Raw genomic sequence first — 20,319 nt, 5'->3', positions numbered from 1 at the left:
AGACACTATGGGGGTCATTCACTAAGCTGCCCAAATCAGCCGAATGAATAACCGAGCCAAAGCCTGTTCGGCTATTCATAGCAGCTCTGTATGGCTATTGTGAGCCATACATCGACTGCATTCAACTGACTTCATATCCCTTCAGTTCAGCCAAACAGCCTCAGCACGTTTATCTCATAGGGGCCGAACAGCAGATAGTGAATAGCCGAATGCTGTCGTGCATGAAACTGTCAGTGTAAAAACCGTTCGGGATCCCCCTCCCAAATCATACCAGACCCTTTAGGTCTGGTAGGAATGTTAAGGGGGACCCGCCGATTTAAAAAAAAAAAACATAAAACGCGTGGGGGTTTCCCCTCAAAAGTCCTACCAGACCCTAAGGTCTGCTAGGAATTTTAAGGGGGAACCCAACGCCAAAAAAATGTGCCCCCCCTCTAAAATTTCATGCCGGACCCCCTATTCGGAGCACTGGCCTGGTAGCACGGGAAAGTAAATAAACAGACAACACCATCAAAAAAAATTATTATCCTTTAATTGAACAAAAAACACAAACATTTTTTGACCAAAAAAAATCGTCCAACGCTGTAATCAATGTTCAATCGCGTTGTCCAGCGACGTAATCCAACGTCAATCTTTTTTTATTTTGGCGAGTTGGTGGGCGTTGGTCGTCTTGATTGATGTTCCATTACATATCTAGACAGCAAGATCAACAGGTATTCAGTAGACGTTCACTCACGTCAATATAGGAAAAAACCTTGCATGGCTAAAAAAAAGGACCTATTTACACAACTTTAGTATTTAGGTTCATATACCCTTTAAAGAGGATTTTCACCCCCTAGGTAATTTCTTTTTTTTTTAATTCCAAACCCACCTTACCTTGTTTGCTGGATTATCCTCATTGAACATACTCACACCCCCAGCGAATCCAGCACTGTCCTGCTGTAATCCACTGCTGCACGCGTGCCACCATTTTCCTTTACTATGTCATCTGGAGCCTGGCTGTCTCTTCCAGGTCCTTACAGCCAACCCACTGAAGACATGACACATGTGCATCGTTTGTAGGTTCCCTCAAAGCCTCTTCAGATGCATGATGTGAATATCCCAGGATGCAGTGGACAGCTAGGGGCTACATCATTGTTGCCTAGGTGAGGAAGATGGAAGTCCGGGCTGATATTTGCAAATAAAAAAAATCTGCGTGAAAGGAGGGGCGGAAGGAGCAATATAATGAAAAGGAGAGTGAAGGTCTGCTTTAAGTAAAATGTCCCATAGATTGTGTACTGCAGTGTTCTCCAACTCGCAATAGAGAATAATTAAGAATTTTCCTGATAATTTTGCAGTCTAAAATATTTTGGTCAAATTGCCTGGCACTATGTTATGCACACTATTGGGCCCGACATCTAGTTAATCAGCTTCCTTTCTTGTATATGTAATCTAATGTGAATGCAGAAAAGTGTACTGCATGTGTGCATTCCCAGTTATTTACTAATTATATTTACTAAATATTACAGTGGTATAAAGTAATAGTGATACCCTCATTTATTTATTTGCACCATAGGCCTTCACACATGTTGATGGAGTAAGTACAGGTATCTCCAGATTAAAGGAGAACTATGGGGTGAGTGCTTTTCACTCACCTCATAGTTCTAGCCGACCTGTGAAAATGAGACTGTCACAGGTCGGCTCAGTAGATCGGGAGGTGAGCGAACACATACCGGGTTCGCTCGCCTCTCGATCCTGTCACGGCTCTCTGCCGTGACAGGGGGAGGGGCTGGATTCCCCTCTCCGATCTGCCAGCACTGACTGGGGGAGGGGGCGGGTACAGCTGGCTCTGCCTCTAGATAGAGGCCATTTCTAGGGATTACAGAGAATGGTCTGATAAAGAGAAAATATTCAGTGAGCAGCAGTTTTGAGCAAAAATGTCTTGTTGATGCAAGAGGTCAGAGGCGTATGGGCCAGACTGGTTGTAACAAGTAGTTTGAGTTACAGTTGCCTTATCATTTTGAACCAAAGTTGTAGAACAGAAGACCATCTCTGAATGCACAACACTGGGTGCCACTCCTGACAGCTAAGAACAGGAAACTGAGGCTACAATTTGCAAGGGCTCACCAGAATTGAACAATCGAAGAGTGGAAAAACGTTGCCTGGTCTGCTTGATTTCTGCTACAACATTCAGATGGTCAGGTCAGAATTTGGCATAAACAACATGAAGGCATGGATCCACCCTGCCTTGTATTGATGGTTCAGGCTGGTGGTGGTGTAATGGTATGGGAGATATTTTCTTGGCATACTTTGGGCCCCTTAGTACCAATTGAGCATTGTTTAAATGCCACAGCCTACCTGAGCATTGTTGCTGACCATGTTTATCCATTTATGACCACAGTGTACCCCATCTTCTGAAGGCTACCTCTAGCATGATAATGTGCCACGTCACAAAGCTAATATCACAAACTGGTTTCTTGAACATGATAATTAGTTCACTGTACTCAAATGGCCTCCACAGTCACCAGATCTCAGTCCAATAGAGCACTTTTGGCATATAGTGAACGGGAGTGTATATGTCCAATTTGCCTTCCACAGTATATAGCCTTTGGGGAAAGCATGTAAAGACACATTTATACGATGTTTTATCAGAATAGTATACTTTTTTTTAGTTGTTTGGGGAAATAGTATATGGCTTTGTTGAGGAACACATCAGGAATACATTATTAACCACTTCAAGACCAGGTGTTTAGACCCCCTTTCTGGCCAGGCCATTTTTCAGTATTCAGCGCTGCGATACTTTGATGTTTATTCCGTCATGCAACGCTGTACTGAAATTAATTTTATACCATTTTTTGGGGACAGATAGATGTCATTTCCCGCGCGCGCGAGGGGGCGTGTCTGAGCGGACGTCTAAAGACGCCCGCTCAGATCTAGAGAGCTCCGGGCCGGCCGTTTTTTTACTACAGGTGGTTAAAGTTGTACTTCAAGTAAAAAAAACAAAAACATTTTTCTCAGTCCAATTAATGTAATAGTGACTCATTATTGCCTGAAACTTCTGTGCCTGTCCTAAGCGGAGAAAAATACTGCAGACAATCTTTTAATCATTAGAAGACAAACATTGCTGGAGGAACATACCTGGAGATCAGGTAAGTATAGCAGCCAGCCATTTCTAAAGCGGTACAAATATTTGAAGGTAAAAAAAATATTTCCATCCTCTCCTCAGATGCATGCACCTTGCAGGAAAGGAAGAATGAACGGGTGGATTCACAGGATAGAAATTCAATGCAGTTAACATAGTGGCCACAGGGGGGCAACATACTAATGAAAAATTAAATGCCTATAGAATAGACCTAAATGTACCTACATTGACTCTACTACCGCTGAAGGCAGCACACCCAATTATTTGGTTATTCCTTGTTAACTAAAAAACAAAAAACACATTTTACATGTATCTGGTATGTGTGCCTGAAACCTGTCTTTATTGGAAACCTATGAAGATATGTTGTTCTGCACATAAGAGTAAAGTTTAAATAATATTTGCTTTCATTGCATTTTAATCATACAATAAAGCATGCAACGTTTTGGGACAACGCAGGACTCCATCGAGACATGCATGATGAGATAAATGAGATGTGATAAAATGACATAAATATGGGTGCTGTCATTGTGGACCTCCTTCTGAAAATGCTGGTTGCTTGAATAGGGCTGTTAACCTGACACAGAGAGCTTGCTCATAGTAGGGGAGAGGGCTAGGATGAACTCATTAAAGTGCTGTTGCTCTTTCATCTTTAAAATAGCAAGATGAGGGTGGTTAAATGACCAAGAAGCAGAACTTTAAAAGCATCTGAGGACTAAAGGAAATTGGTACTTGTAAGATGTTTGCCGCTATAGCAGTAATGTAGGATGTATATGTTAAGCACAACATTGATGTCATTAGAATATGACTTTTGTTCTGAGATCTGCATTTGAAAATATCCAAAAATGTTTATTCTTGATTTTTCATTTTAGCTGAACTAATTTTATATTCTGTTCTTTACTGTTATGCACAATTGTACATATTTAAATGCAAGTGCTGTATTTGTTCATTCAGACATGCTGCAAGTTACACCATCGTACCTTCACAATCACAGGTTCTGTTGAGTTAAATTGTAGGTAAAATAAAGCTACAGTTTTCATGCTGTGAAAGTGGGCCGTGTATTATTCCTGCACAGCAAGCTGTCAGCTCCTGCTCTTTGTCTTACTAAATAAAAAAAGACCATCTAAAATCTTAACTATCATCTATCCCTTTGTACTGTACTCAATACTTTTCCCCATGGGTACTTACTACTTGACACCTCACATGTTTTCTTATACTTTATTGTATATAATGTCTGTACATCTAAAAGAAATAGAAGTTCTTATTCAGTGCAAGCAAATATTCTATTTAGTTCATAAAAGGGAATTGCTAGACTTGTGCAGCAGTGTAATATTGATGACTTCTGACTACTGTCTGCCGCTTTGTCTCTACCCCTGTTTACTAGTGATTATTGACCGACCATGCTAGACTGGGGACTAAAAAAAAAATCTCTGTGATATTTATAAGCTTTACATATGTGCGTTTCATCAAATTTATCTCAAAGTCAAACTGAATAATTTGTGCACTGGTGCTTTTGCCGACACACTATTACATTGTTAAGGTAAACCTGAGCTTTGTCTATGCAAAACTACAGGTTCACTTTATTCCCCCATCCAAGGCAGCACATTTTTACCTTCCTTACACAACCCTGCCACTCTATTTAGCAGCAGGGTGCAAGGACATATGCATACTTACATTGGGCCAAGCTGAACTAATGTAAGTATACATAAGAGTATACCAGGAGTTCAGCTTTAAGCTACGAAAGATTACCCATATTAAAGAGGCATTTTACCCATATCTTCAAAATAACACACACACACACACACACCTTTAGATATGTTTAGTAATGACAATCTACAAACACATACTTGTAGGCTTTGTATTCTTTGCATAACTTATTTCTCTTTTCTTTACCCAGTCTTCTGACAGTAGCCATGTTAACTAAGGGCAGGTTACTATTCTCCCTTTTACTTCTTGGAACTCTGGCGCATGTGACTAGGACATGTGACCATGTACATCATCTCAGTGGAGGAAAATGCCTTTCCCTGAGATCTCATGAGATTGCAGATGAGATTTCCATGCAATGTTCTGCTGATGTAACCTTACCAGAATGCAACACTTTGGCACATTCCTTTATTTGTGCTAGAAGTGGAGAGCTGCATGCTGATGTGATTTGTGGTAAAAGGGAGTAAAGGTCCACTTTAAGCAATCTAATCCCAGCATTCATTTTTAGCTTTACACTAGAGCAATGAAGCAAATTTGGTTTGCCAACAGATTCACTTGTTTGTTCCATTGTTTCTAAACTAGCTTCACTGTATTATGGGGTATGTTTCAGAGCCACTTGTCACAGTCATTTTATTTCTAAAATATTTTAAAAGAAACTGGCCTTTATATAATATTATTGTGTAGCCAGCCATATTACATAGTACATTTCAATGACAGGGTTTTGGACCTTATACTACATCAATGTATCTTGCAGCAATTTTCATTTACATAAGGAAGTTTTTGGAAACTTAATTGTTTGCATTCATCCAGAAAGCAAATGTACACAGAGCTAGCCTTAAAATGAAGTGACGGCTATCATTAGGGGAATGGAATTTCTGATATTTTCGTTTCATCCTCAGGGACAGGCTTTTTTTTTACTTCGAGAACTTGGGTTGTGTCACCTTTGCATCTCTGACCAGATCATATATTTATTCTATGGCTTTAATACAGGAATAGCTGACTCTACTTGACAGTTCTCACACTGTATCACATCTCTTGTTTTTTTCCTACAGCTGTATCTCTGGATTACTACTGATTTTGCAGTAGGCAAAAAAAGAGCAAATCAAAATTAGATCTCCACAGTTATACTGTGATGATTATCCATATCATTTATTGTAATTATAAAACATGGCTATCGCCATTAAAAGTGCACTGAGCTGTGCTTCTCTGTCGCCAGTTTATAAATCAGCTGCTGTGATATAAACAACGTTTAATGGTTTTGCATCCAGTCTATGAACTTTAGGGCAAGGTTTGTCTTTTATGTGGATTACTTATTTTTTCACTCTTTAAGGGATCTAGCTAATTGTAGCAATATAGTGTTTGTCTGTACAAAGCTAAAATTCATAATATTTGTTTTGTCTGATGTACGTAACAAAATCAGCATCACTTAGGATATTTTTAAAGGAACATTTGCTGGGATGGCTTCCCTCTCCTACTGCAAGTTTTAGGGTCCGTTCATACCAGCAAGCCACACTGAATGCACACCTGCTGATGTGCGGTGACGGGTAACTGTACTTATGCGCTAATTGCGATGCATTGCACTGTTTACTTCTCTTTTGTAAGAACTTAAAAAAGTTCAGTTGGTCACAGCATGATGCGATCACCATGCTGCGCTGGGGAAAAAGTACTGTATGCAAGCAGTACGTTTTGTGGTGTTTTGACAGCACACACCACCACAGTGTGGTGGTGTGAACTAAGCCAATTTAAAACAAGGCAAACAGCTTTGTTTATGTGTTAGAACTGCGTTGGAAAAACTGGCCAGCACAGCCTCAACACATCTGTTGTGGACACGCCCTTAGTTGACTGCCTGTCATGCTGATCTTATAAGGTAAAAAGACCAGCATTAGGATTTGTAGCTTAAATTAAGCTTTCTTCTCATTTGCACTATACTTGTTTTGGGTAGGTGAGAGTATTTAACTCAAAGAATCAGCTCCAAAGCCTGACAACCAGCATTGTTACAAGTATTTCCAAAATGTCAGCTCCACAACTCTCCCAGCACAGGTTTCTCTAACGTGTATAAGTGTACATTACCTGCAGCTAAACATTTTGGTACAAACAATGTGTACAACTAGTCAAAGCAATCTTCTAACATATGGCTGTGGTTACATTACAATATTGAATCCACCAAGAAATAAGATGTCTGACCTAAAACTTCAGGTTACAACAAATGGCAGTAGCCTGCATGGAATCTCTACTGTTCTCTGTAAAGATAATGGGCAAAATCAAGGTCTCTTGTTTTGCACTGGTGTGCACACTATAATGGGGTGTTTGTGTCCATGTGCAACAAAAACGTATCATTGCTTAAATGACAACTATAGTCTCTCAAATGAATATTTCCCTTTGTAGCACACTGTAAGTAAAACAAGATCACACAAATGTTTAGTTTTTCTCCTTTGCATTGTGCATGTTTTGTGCACATTCTGTAGAATCTTTGCGTGAACCTTATGTGAACAGCAGTATGTGCCAACACACTGTGTATTGTAATGACATCTTAGCCCCCATTCACATGCTGATGGTCCCTGCTGCAGGGATTGGCTCACTAGTGACCAGAAAGGTACTGCAGAGAAGCCCACAGATACTGAGCGCAAAAAGGTGGTAAGGAGTGGAGGAGAATAAGGTGAGGCCGAGAAGGGGGGAACCCATCAGATCTCGGTAAGGCTTGAGGAGCAGGTATGGAATGTAGAGGTAAATGATTTAACCTCTGAGTGGCTAAGGTTTCAAGTGGTGTGCCCCAGGGTTCTGTCTTGGGGCCGATGTTTAATTTTGTTAAATGACAAAGAGGTTGAAATGAAGAGTTCTATTTCTGTATTAGCTAATGATACAAAATTAAGCATAGACGTAACTTTGGCACATGATGTAGTAACATTACAGGAAGTACCTGGATAAAATAGGAAAATGGGCTGAGACTTGGCAGATGAGGTTTGATGTTACAAAATGCAAAATTATGATTTTGGTGGCTAAACATTTGCAGGCAAGATACACCGTAAGAGGGGTTACACTGGGAGAGTCAGAGCTGAAAAAAGGTTTGAGGGTCCTCGTGTACCACAGATGTTCTCATGTACCATAGATGTCCTCATGTATTCTGGTTGCCTGACATTGTTGCTATTACTATCATGCATTAAAAATTGTATTTATTAGAGGGATACATCAATACTCTTACTCCTTTTCAAAACACTGGTTCAGCCTCATCTTGACTATGCAGTCCAGTTTTGCTCACGAATCAACGGAAAAAATGTCCTAGAATTGGACAAAGAGCAACAAATTTAAAAAGGGGTCTAGAGGACCTCAGCTACAGTTAAGTAAATTAAACCTATTTACCTTAAAAAGGAGGTGTTTAATCTGTCTACAAATTATTAATTTAATTTGCTAATCAAGCAATGATTCTAAAACCAATAACAACTTGTTTAATCATAGGTCCCTGACAAGGACACGTGATTTAAAATGTTTAAGGTGGGAGTAAAATAGGGTTATTTGGAAAATGCAGAGAGGGTTCTTTATGGTCATAGCAACACAAATATGGAACTCCCTTCTCCAAGTTAGTACTATTACCTGGAAGTATTGATAAATTCTGAAAATTTCTACGAACACGATATACAAGAATATGTATGCTCTCAAAAAAGCAAGCTAACACACATGCTCACATAGGTTGGACTGGATGGACCTGTATCTTTTTTCCAACTTTATCTACTATGAAACTATGTAACATGTGCAACATGTGTATAGACTTAAATATATTTTAATATAAAACCAAACGTAATTGTAATTCCATGAAATATCACCAGATGTCCATAGAGAGTCAAGATAAAGAGCAGTTCCATGAAAATATGCAGTATTGACAAGTATGGTATCTCTGGTAAGGAAGTCCGCTCCTGAATGTTGGCTGGAGTAAATAATTCTCAATGTAATAAAAGCACAATTAACATGTATCTAACTTTTAGATGATCTTTTAACTATTAAAATCAGTAGGGTACTTTGCTGTATATTAAACTTAGAACAATACATGAGCTTTTAGTGTCTGCAGATATTCCCCCATCCTTCTAGACAAATAAAGGTATGAAGTATTGTTGATAACCCTGATGCTGGGTTTAAAAATAAAACATACGTGAATTAGACAGAATATATTCATGTAGATCTTTTATTTGGAAACTAAATAGTAGTTTTGAAAGAAAAAGACAAACAGCTATTTCTGTTTTGATCATTCATGTTTGCTTTTACTATGCAAAAATCTGTATGCGTTTTATATTTGTGATTTCCGAGGACAGTGGAACATTTGTGTTTTTATGTTTGTATAAATATTTTTGTTTTTTTATGTGCCTATACTGAAGTCACTGCATGATCCATTAAGTGACTGATTTGGATCAGTGGTAGAACTGAAGCCAATATATCAACATTTGCTCTCATGGGAGTAGATGTGGCATTTCATTTTTTATGCCTTCAACTGCTCATTACGTAGCTATGTATTGTGCAGTGCTAGTGTCTGAAATGGTCATAGTGCCCGAGTTAAAGGTGTAGTTTAACTTTTTTGGCTTTATAGTCTAGGCCAGGACTCAAAATTTCCACTCGCCTGCTCGCATTTGGCGAGTAAAAATAAATTGAGGGCGAGTGGAAATTTGGGTCTCCAAGTACCGGTCCGCAGGCCAACTCCGGCCCGTGAGCCGGTACTATGTGGCCAGCTGAAATGTCAGGCACACGGTCGCAGACCATGTACCTAAATTGCAGGAGCAGCTCCACGGTCTGCATCTGTGTCGGATGCAGACCGCAGAGCAGCTCCTGTCAGCTCTGGCTTCCTTTGGCTGTAGCTCTGACAGTTCTGAGCTCCGGCCGAAAGAAAGGATGTCTGTGAGGAAGATCGATCCCTGGTTATCTGGAGGTGATTAGTGAGGTCTGCTGCAGACCTCACTAATCACCCTCAGATAATCAGGGATCGATCCTCCTCTGTAACATTGAGAAGTGTATTATTGTGTTTTAAGCTGGCCATACACCTTACACCCATTGCACGACTGTCGTTATGTGATGGTTGTAAGGTCATTAAAATCTAGTACGATCTGCCCATCTTGGACAGGCAGATCGTACTTGCGATCATCGCAAGCCCCTCGATGATCTTCCGATGATTGCGGTGCTGAGCGGGCAGTGTGCGCACATCGGCCCGTGCGGCTTTCGTCTTCCGACCACGCCACCAACCCGCCAAAAATCGTACGATTTTCGGCAGGTTTTCCAGCATGCTTGGAAGACCAAAGTCGTATGACCTTACAGTAGAAGTGGTCGCACGCTGCCCATACACCTGCCGATTATCGTACGATCGCGGGATCACCCGCGATTATTGTACGATAATCGGCAGGTGTATGGACACCTTTAGTGTATGTGTATATTAGGCCCCATTCACACCTACAGTATATTTCAGGTGTGATTAGAGATTCCTGTGTCAGGAACTTGCGTTTTCCTGCAGCAGGAATCCCTAATCTGCCGTTTACAAGCGGCAACTATCATAAGATAAGAATTATCATAAGATTATTTAAGAGGGTGTGTTTAGGGGCGGAGTTAAGGTCGGTGGCTAGTAACTCTTAAGGCCTGGCTAGTAGCTCAGGACTTTACATTTTGAGCCCTGGTCTAGGCCAAATATCACAATTTTAAAAATCCTATCTTATACTGGTGAACCAGTCAAGAAAAAGCATTTGTTTGCATCTGAATCTCCACTCTAAGTGTAACTCCCTTTTTTTTCTCTTACGTTTTCTTTTTTTTTCTCTTACGTTTTTGGGTCCCCTCCTGTATAGAAGAAAAAGCTACCCAAGGTTTACTTGCCCTCTCCATGCCCAGTTTTTTTTTGTTCACATAGCCATAAACCCTGGATCCCCTCATCATATGTATTATTATTATTAGTTTGCGCACCACCCAGAGAGTTCACTTACAAAGTTAGAGGGCTTCATCATATGGAGTGGTTAAAGGGTATGCAGGAGCGACTAGGACCAGTGACTGACTGGATGCCCGGGTAGCAGGGGGCGGTGCAAGCAACATGCTAGGACAGAGTCTGCTATTCAAGCAAGGTTCAGGACATGTGGCAATCATCGTAATACAGTGTATCCAGGCAAGGGGCAGGGCAAGCAGCAATCAGTGTTGTAATCCATTATCCAGTCAAAGGGTCAGTACAGAGGCAATCCACGGAGCACCGACGGCCAATGTGAACAGAGGAGGTTAGGCAGATGGCGCCAAGCCACTGCATAGGAACAAAGACGCCACCCAAGGAGAGTATAGGAGGTGTTGCCGGCAGTGCAGGGCCTGTTGTCTGGCAACTGACCCCCTTCTGGGAGAGAGACAATGGGAGAGTGTATCTGATGCTCCTAAGAATATGTATGTAAACTATATTTAATTACAAGATTGAAATCTCTTTAAAAACATTTAAAAAATGGTTATAGGCACTTACTGTAATCTTTTGAAAGAAAGATGGCACATTTTTCTGCTATGTTTATTTTTAGTATTTGGTCCTTTGCTACATAAGCAATGGCAAAGTCTTTGGTTCATCAACATGAATTCCCCTTTAGAATTATCATAAACATTAGCTAAAAGTTTTGTTTGTAGATTTGGGGTGCACTGCTGGGAAATATTTATGGTCACACCGTTAATCTTATGCAGGTGCTCACCCTTGTGGTTATACTGTATATCTGACAATACAATCAGCTTTCTTGCTGAATTACTTTTGCAAGAAAGATAATGATGGTTATGTTGTTTCTGAATTAAGGTCTGTTCATAGTTCTCTGGCAATATGGTTATAATGTAATGACCTAAGATGAGCATCTGAGCACAAGGTTGTGCTCCATTTTTAGGAAGAAAAAAAAAGCACAGCCTGTGTAGGAAATGAGAAATGTGGCTGCCCCTTGTGTGCAGTACTATAGTGATTCTGTATTTTTTATTTTAACAATGAGTTCACCTTTCTTATATTACAGAGCAGAGACTGCCTTAAATTAGGGCCACCTGCAGAAGGAGAGCATGTGCAAGTGAAATGGCCCGATGGCTTACTTTATGGAGCAAAATATCTTGGATACAACATAGTGCATATGTACCGGGTGAGTGTGTGTATATATCTATATAGACACAGATAAAAATGAAAGTTTTTAACATGTTTATGACGCCCTGGGTCTGCTTAGGCCATCTTAGAAATACCCTAGATCTCTATTTTGGAACTGTGCTGCTATATGATTTTTGTTTGTAATTTATGCATATTGCTTGTATATTTTAATTTACTCCAAAAAGGTTTGTAGGTAATGAATCAGCTCATCTAACCGTGCTTTTAGAGTCAGCCTTGCAAACATTTGGTTAAGATGGTGTCCTAGTTGCCAGATACTTTGACAGTGCGTCTAGTCATCCATGTGCATTGATTGACATTCTACCCATTTATTCCTCTATAGGTGGCATTCTATCATTGTTGAAAATACAACCGGATATATACACAAATGTGCATATGTTTGCATACATCCTGTTCATACTTCCCAGGCTTATTAGTGATTATGGTTTGAAAGTTTGGCCAGGCATAATGCCCATAATGCCACTTATGAAAGTTTTGGGCTCACTACATTAAATGAAAAGAGAGACCAGGGATGTCTAACATTTTACCTGACCTGGGTGCAGAAACCTGGGGAAAACGGCAACGCAATCACATGAGCAGACAATCCTAAATGACCGTATATGTTACAACTTGTGTGCCCTCCTTTAAATTTGCCAACAGCTATGTAGTGCAAGGGCTTCCCTAAATAGATACAGATTAGATGAATTGTGTAGATAGGCCCTCAGATTGCATAGTTTTACATAGTTGTACATCTAATGGACATACTGCAAAATGTTTGCTTTAGCTGGCTGCAGCTTGAAATAGAAAGATAACTTTTTAAATATATTACATAACAACCTAAATATTTTGGATAATGTTTTAATACAAGTGGACATTGCCTTTAAATTGTCCCAGCATACCACATTGTAAATGTTAGTATATTGGACTTAGCAGCCTTTTTTAAACTGCTTCTGTGTGCTTTGGGAATTCATAGCAATAAAATGAAAATATAGGCAGCATTTTTTGTTACCTTAATAGCTAACTGAATATGTTTTGTTGTGCAAGCTTTTGAGAATACTTAGTTCTGTTTGTGGTGAACTGAGGATTCTAGAAAGCTTGCAGTACAATATAACATACTGAACAACATACACACACAAAACAAAAAGCACACACACACTGAAACTTTTAGATATTTGCAGCACTGCTTCTAGTAAAATAGCTGTGGTATAAAAAAAAAAATGATATCTATTAAAGGTTAGTGTGTGCCATCATAAATTGCAATTTAGAGTAAATTTCCTACGGCTGATATTAACATTTGTCTGCTGCTCATTCTAAAGTCAAATGTGTATATTTAAAATGATAGACAAATAAGTCATTTTATAGGTTAATGTTTATTGCTACCATTGAATCTGAGAAACTAGCCCAATCTTCATTTAAATAATTTGATAGCCGTGAAAAGGGCCCCTTTGAGAGTAAATTGCATATTGAAAGACTAACTACAATGATCTGGCAAAAAAATTACACAAATAAATAAAAGCTCTTTCTCCTTTTGCAACATGAAATACCCATTATACTGAAACAGTTTTTTTGTTTTTAAATAAATAATCTAGTCTAATGCACAAGCAAGAGAATGTTTACAACAAACAAACTGTTGAAATCATAAAATATAACCAGCTAGCTACTCATTTTCTTGTAATAGGAGAATAGCTAACATTCACTCCACGGTCAAAGGCAGTGAAAAGAACCCGTGTCTCTCCCTACCCCTTCAATTGTATCAGACTGTTTGCTTAAATTTCAAGGTGCAAAAAAGTGAAAGCTATTAGTACATCATGGCATCTGAGTTGTTTTGTCCTCAGTCAGAACAACTCATTTCTGACATACTGAGCTATAGGAGAAGCCACACACAGCTCCAACTTTTTAACAGTTATCTGTAGCCACCCCAATAACGTTGTGACATGATTTTAGATAAAGTTATGTTGTGCAATATATTTATTACCTTTAAATACAAAGGCATTGTATCTAAATCACTTACAGTTTCTCCGTTTGACAGTCCATGCAGGGCAGTAGAGGAATGTCTGTGGCCACTGTGTGCAGAAGCCTCTGTAAGTCACTGGCACACCTCCATCTTCCATCCACAACATTACATTTACACACTATGCAGTTGATTTACTAAAGGAAAATAGTCTGTTTACTTTGCAAGGGACTTAGCTTTAGCTTTGCTGACTTCCATCATCTAATCATGTGCAAGCAAAAGTACTTTTTTTTTTTTTTTTAATCTTATCCTTGTACGTGATTGGGTGTTCTATGCAAAGTGATTGTTCACCATATTTACTAAGCTAAGGGAAATTCTCTTGCAAAGTGAACAGCCTATTTGCCTTCAGAAAATCAACCTCTACGCATTGGGCAGTATTGAACAAGAACAGCTTGGTCACTGTCATTATATAAATCCCTCCCCCAGACTGGAGCTTTTGTATTCATGCGGTGCAGCCAGATAGCTTGTCAGGGGCCATTTCTTGACCGAATCTGCAGCCAGTAAAAGGTAAAGAACAGAGTTTTCATAAAACAAACATTGGTGCAGCTGACATTTTTTGATGGTTAGTTCCGCTTTAACATTTTTCTACATATACCTGATTTTTAGGGGCTTAGCTGTACAGGGGTACAAAAATTGTATATTTTTAGGTTTGTTTTTCTGAAATGTCATTGGGTTTTGTTATTGGGCCAGGTAAGATGCATTCAGTGCTTTGGGACTCATTTAGTTAAACTTACATGGATGACACAGTAGAAAACTTTTCTTTGCACAGAAAGCAGTTATGATGTATTTCAGCATTTTCTACACTCGGCTGCATGTCTGTTCTCATTTTCTGCTAAAGAGGTTTACGTTAGATTAAATTTGAACTTAGACAGGGAAAGCATTTTTCTACATTTTAAGATGAACATTTTGGAACTCAATGTCTTAGACAATGGTTTAGTTAACAGTATCTCATAGAGTGTCACTCAGGTTGTCTTTTCCATATACATGTAGACAGTCTGAAAAGAGCTGAAAGCTATTCAATTAATTTCTGCTAGCCGTTGAATAAGAAGCAAACACAAGAGTGAAATTAAATAAAGAATAAAAAAAAAAGTTGATGGATAGGTATGCAAAAGTTTTAGCAGCAACTACATTAAAGTGTGGTTATTTAAATAATCATAATACAGTATGGGTTATCTTTTATAGCAGACTCTGGTTAATAATAAATGTTTCCTAACATAATGTAAAAAAAACTTTTTTTTTTCAAAATTTTCTGTAATTTTTCCTAATTATAATAAAAAATAAAAACCCCAGTGGTGATTAAATACCCCCGAAATAACGCCCTATCTGTCCCCAAAAAATGGTATAAAATTCATTTCAGTACAGCGTTGCATGACGGAATAAACGTCAGTCAAAGTATCGCAGCGCTGAACACTGAAAAATGGCCTGGCCAGGAAGGGGGTCTAAACACCTGGTCTTGAAGTGGTTAAAGACCTATCAAAGTTCTTGCGTGTTACATTTTAAAATAAACTTTATAATTACCCTGCAAAGTTTGCTGCCAACATATGGACCTCATATGTCCAGTTAAACAGATAATTAAAGACCAAGCTTTGCATGCACAGGACAGTATTTTAATGTATTAAATGTAATGTTGCAGTTATAAAACATTCTTATTTAAAATGAAACAGTAAGAGTTGGTACATGTTTGTTTTAGAATGTAATCATTTGTAGCAGCGTGTGATTTAGCGATTGGAAATGTCAATGTAGTAGCCTGTGTGATAACCAAATGTAATGAACATAATTCCTACATTTACAATATTAGCAACAATGCAGAAGTACTTCTAGAGCCTACTAATAATAAAAAAAAAAAAACTGTAGGGACTGGTGCACCATTAGAGAGGAAAATATTTTGCCAGCACACTTCAATCTTCTTGTTGTAGAACCGCCTTTATTAGTACAATTTCCGAATGTCAAAGAAGATTGAGTATTCTAGTGATATATTATCCTCTGTACTGCTGTGGTGCCATCCACCAATTTCTTCAGCATCCAACATTTGGGCAGATTCCGGTCTGGTGTGTAGTGGGAATATCTTCATGGTGCACCTTTGGGACAGATTAATAGGTTCTATTCACAAAGCTAACACACCAGGATATATATATATATATACACATATATATATATATATATATATATATATATACACTTATATATATATATATATATATGTGTGTGTGTGTGTGTGTATATTTTATTTATTTTTTTAAGGGTGCTTTATTTCCCAATGAGTTTTGAAAATTACAGTCGCATGGCTAAGTTGGAGAGCTTTATCCCCATGTCAAAGCTTTGTGAATTGAGCCTACACTCTGTACAGTTAATGCTGCCTGACTGGATTTAGAGGCTTCATGTATCTTTGGAACCCCAATAGTGTTAGTTTTTCTGTTGTCCATTTCTTACGTGGTAAGCAAAACACCCCTGCTCATGCACCTAAATATGAGCATGTCCCCAAGAATTTGTTTTTACAAGTTAAATTTTTTAAGCCTAACATTTAACTGTTTTTTTTATTTGTAGGTTGAATTTGAAGATGGTTCACAGATTGTTACAAAAAGAGAAGATATTTACACATTGGATGAAGAGCTTCCTAAAAAGATTAAGTCTCGCTATGTATGTTCCCCTGGTCTTTTTTTCCCCCAAGAACCGATATTTCCAAATTGATAATAAAGATAAGTGAGGACATAAAAATATGTTCCAGGGACAATTTGCCCAATCCTCTTCTATGATCTGATGCTCTATGTTGTAATCTGTTGTAAGAATATTTTGAAATGTTTTTTTTTCCTTGCCCTGAATGATAGTAGACCAGAACAGCAGGCATAATATTGGTATTGTCATGACTGGTGACTGAGTATGTAGCACCCTAATATGCCTTTGGCAATTGTTGGATACTTTAAAACTGAGGCCCCCAAAAACTTAAGCATGCCATTGAAGAGCCACGACCATTCTGTACATCTACTGTCCCCAAAGAAGCAGGTGTCCTCTCCCAGAATCTCAAAGGCTTAGCATTTTGTGGTTTCACTATGAACTATCTTTATCTATATTCCTGATCTCTGATGTGAGAGAATTTGCATAATGCACATGTCCTAGGTCATGGAGCTTGTAGGGTGTGCTAGAACCAACAGTATCTACTGAGGCATTGTGGGTTCTACCTAGAACCTAGTAATGCAAACTTATACAAGATTTTCCCGATTTTAATACCAGTTTCTTGTTTATCATGGCAATCCAGTGCCTTTCGTACTTTCAGGGTCACTGACTTAAAAAAAGAAAAATAGAATAACTTCACTCTAACTGCTGGTGTGCATACTTGTTCTGGAACAGTGTCCCAAAAAAGTATTACTGCCAGAGACAACCAGGCAGCTAGTATTTTCAGTAGAAGCTCAGCAATGTCAAACTGCATTTTTCTGTCATTACAGGTTTCTGTTTGACATTTGGAAATGGGGGTCACGTGGCTCTTGCAAATAAACAGCTATGATAAAAATTCTTAAGTGTAGTAGAAATTTGTTTGATAAAACTCTATTTATGTATAACGCTGTGAGATTCAGGCATTATGAAATATCAGAGAACAGTACGTACAGAAAGATATTCACACATTACTTACAGGGTGATAGAGTATTTATGTGACATGTGGATCTGTTTTATTGCTCTTTCCTAGTGTACAGCTGGGCTTTCTGCTGCAGGTGTGCTTATCATTTTTTCTTATGTCAAATAATATTAAAAACCAGTGAGAAATGAATGACCTCTTTAGGAACATTTATTTTAAGAATTATTTATACTAGTTTTTTTATTTCTTTTTTTTTATTATTCCAGTCCAGAGCATCAGATATGAAATTTGAAGATGCTTTTTATGGGGAAGAAGTCATTCGTGGTGAGAGGAAAAGGCAGAGAGTTCTCAATGTGAAGTTCAAGAACGAATATGTCGATGACCCAGGATATCGTACATTTCTCAAGAGTTCATTCCAAAAAAAATGCCACAAGGGTCAATATTAGGAAAATGACTAGACAAAGTACAACAAACCCAGTAAGGGACTTGATTTGTTACAAAAGTTGCACTGTTAAACAAGAATGGACATTCTCTCATATTGGATCCAAGAACATGAAAGATAAGTAGTTTTAGTGGAAGGCACTCTTGCAATATTTTAAAAGGAAGGTTAATGCAATGGGTGCCAACTCAGAATTTTTCACTAGCATCACTATAGTGGATGCGGCACTGAACAACAACATGCTTTCAGAAGAGGTCTAGCTATATGTAACTAAGGGTTACATTTAAGCTTTCTATGGACCCAGAATAAATTGCCAATTCTAAATTTAAGTGGTTCTCAATACAAAACAGTAGTATGCCAGATTACCCTCATGGGGGAATACCCATTATACCTTGGCTTATGTTGCATGAAGTGTCAAGGGTATATTTATCCTTTTGTAAGACCCTGATTCCATACTCTAGCTGCTCTGAGACAATCTGTTCACTAAGAAAGTACCGCAAAATCTGCAGGAAGCCTATTTAGTAAAGTAGTGCAAAGATCAGTGAGAATGTGTAAAGTGCAGTAGCCAAAATTGCTGCCTGGTTACTTTGGGTTACAACACATAACACAGTGCTCTTTGCAGTATTAAAGAATGCCATATATGTATGGGGTATATTTATCAATGTTTTCACCCAAGATGCACACATTTCCCTAATTAAATCCTATGTGTGGAATTTGGGTGAAAATATTGTTTAATCAGGCCCCTATCTGTGCAAGATATAATGCATTCTGCGGTGTAGAAATCCTCACAGATATTGCTTTGAAACCCCAATTTTGTACTAAAGTAAAATAACAGTGAGTCCTAGGCTGTGCTTTCAAGCTCTTATGAAAGCATTATCCCTAGGATGTTGACATGAGACTGAAAGAGTCTTACACAAAATCTGAAACTACTAGACACTCAGGGCTGTGCTTTTTCAGGATATCCAAGGTGGATTCTGTGTATGAATGGAATGTCTTACCAGCATTTATTATAATAAATTTCCCTCATTTGAGAATGGTCATTTGTTCTGATTATGATCAACATTATTTAGTTTTTTGGGGATTTATGTTTTTTCATGTTCATCATGTGTAAGGGTTTCCTTTCATGTTTATTTGGAGTTGGCCTGTTTCTTAATGAGTGAGGCAATTCACCAACAGTGCCCTTTTGCAGGAGACACTCCATATGCATAAGTTATTTTTGTAAAGCAATAAGCAATGTTTTCTCAAGTATGAATTTTCTTGACTAAGGTATGTTTGTTTCCTTCATAATTTTACTTCTGGTTTTACAGATATCTGTTTAGTTATATAGCACAAATGTACATATACATATTCAAAGGGTGAATGGAATTTGGTAATAAAATAATTTAAAGAGTGGTTGGATTGCTATAAGTCTCATTTATTTGGTGCTTGCATAAACAGTGCTAGTTGGGGGCTATTGTTTTTTTTTTTTTCTTTTCTTCTTCTTCTTCTATATATGGAGTTTTTTGTGTTGCTGCACTTTGTCGTCTTATGTGAGTGACCATTATATGGAAGAGTGTATTTTTTTAAGGTAATCTGTCAGCAAGAAGACATGCCATGCAGCAAGTCTTTGTGTTTTAAATATTGTGCTTACTGGCTACATGACATTATAATGTAGTATAAATTCACTCTGACAGCAGCCATATAGAATAGAGAGTTCCAAAGTTTTCAGAAAAGGTGCCAAAAACAGCTGATTTTCAGCAGTGGCAGCATACATTTTAAATTAAAAGTGATTCCTGCATTGCATCAATCTGCTCTACAGTACAAGTAACAGATTTGCTTCATGTTTTATGATCTGGGGATCTATTTATGTCTTTAAGCATTCCTTCAGTTAGAAAAGGGTAGAGATATAAAGCTTAGTGTGACTTATAGTGAATAGTGAATAAAGGTGCCTGCCTCTCTGCATAGAAAGGATAGATGAAGACATGCACTGTTCTTTTTGCCTCCTTTCTCTCTTCTATCTCAGCTGGAGATGTTCTTTTATATAGGCTCTGTTATCTTTATAGCTGAACTCCAGGAAAAACAATTCCCTCGCAGTGGCACCCCTCCCCCCCTCAGCATTGCAAAGGATAACTGTTGGGTTTGCCTAGGGGATGAGTCGGGTGATATATTTACCTTATTCCTTGCCACCGCAGGCTTCCTCATTGCTGTACCCCAAACCGCTTCCCTTACCTGCATGTGTGTTTGCAGGTCTCTGACATCATCCCATACCAATACTCTCCTATGCAAAACAAGCAGTTAACCCTTGCAGTGTGGTGGGGACCCACTGCAGGGGTAGCTTAACTTCTCTGTCCCTTTTATTTTTTCTAAATATGAATAGAGAAGAATCTTAGGTAAAACACTGGTGTAC

At 38.5% G+C, this 20,319-nt stretch overlaps 1 protein-coding gene across 2 annotated transcripts in view; it reads left to right on the top strand.

Moving 5' to 3' along the window:
- The window catches only part of KDM4C (lysine demethylase 4C), a 279,255-nt gene extending 261,016 nt beyond the window's left edge, over positions 1 to 18,239 (top strand). For both annotated transcript variants that reach the window (XM_018564061.1, XM_018564060.1), the window contains exons 20-22: positions 11,797 to 11,916; positions 16,471 to 16,563; positions 17,761 to 18,239. In XM_018564061.1, the coding sequence (XP_018419563.1) occupies positions 11,797 to 11,916; positions 16,471 to 16,563; positions 17,761 to 17,940 (393 nt within the window). In that variant the 3' untranslated portion in view covers positions 17,941 to 18,239. The remainder of the gene's footprint in view (positions 1 to 11,796; positions 11,917 to 16,470; positions 16,564 to 17,760) is intronic.
- Positions 18,240 to 20,319: the final 2,080 nt, after the last annotated feature.

This window comes from Nanorana parkeri, unplaced genomic scaffold (assembly GCF_000935625.1).
Source record: "Nanorana parkeri isolate BGI_ZX_2015 unplaced genomic scaffold, ASM93562v1 scaffold718, whole genome shotgun sequence".
Taxonomy (NCBI): Eukaryota; Metazoa; Chordata; class Amphibia; order Anura; family Dicroglossidae; genus Nanorana; species Nanorana parkeri.
The sequence above is the reverse complement of the archived record's forward strand: the minus strand, read 5'-3'. Positions and strand labels throughout refer to the sequence as shown.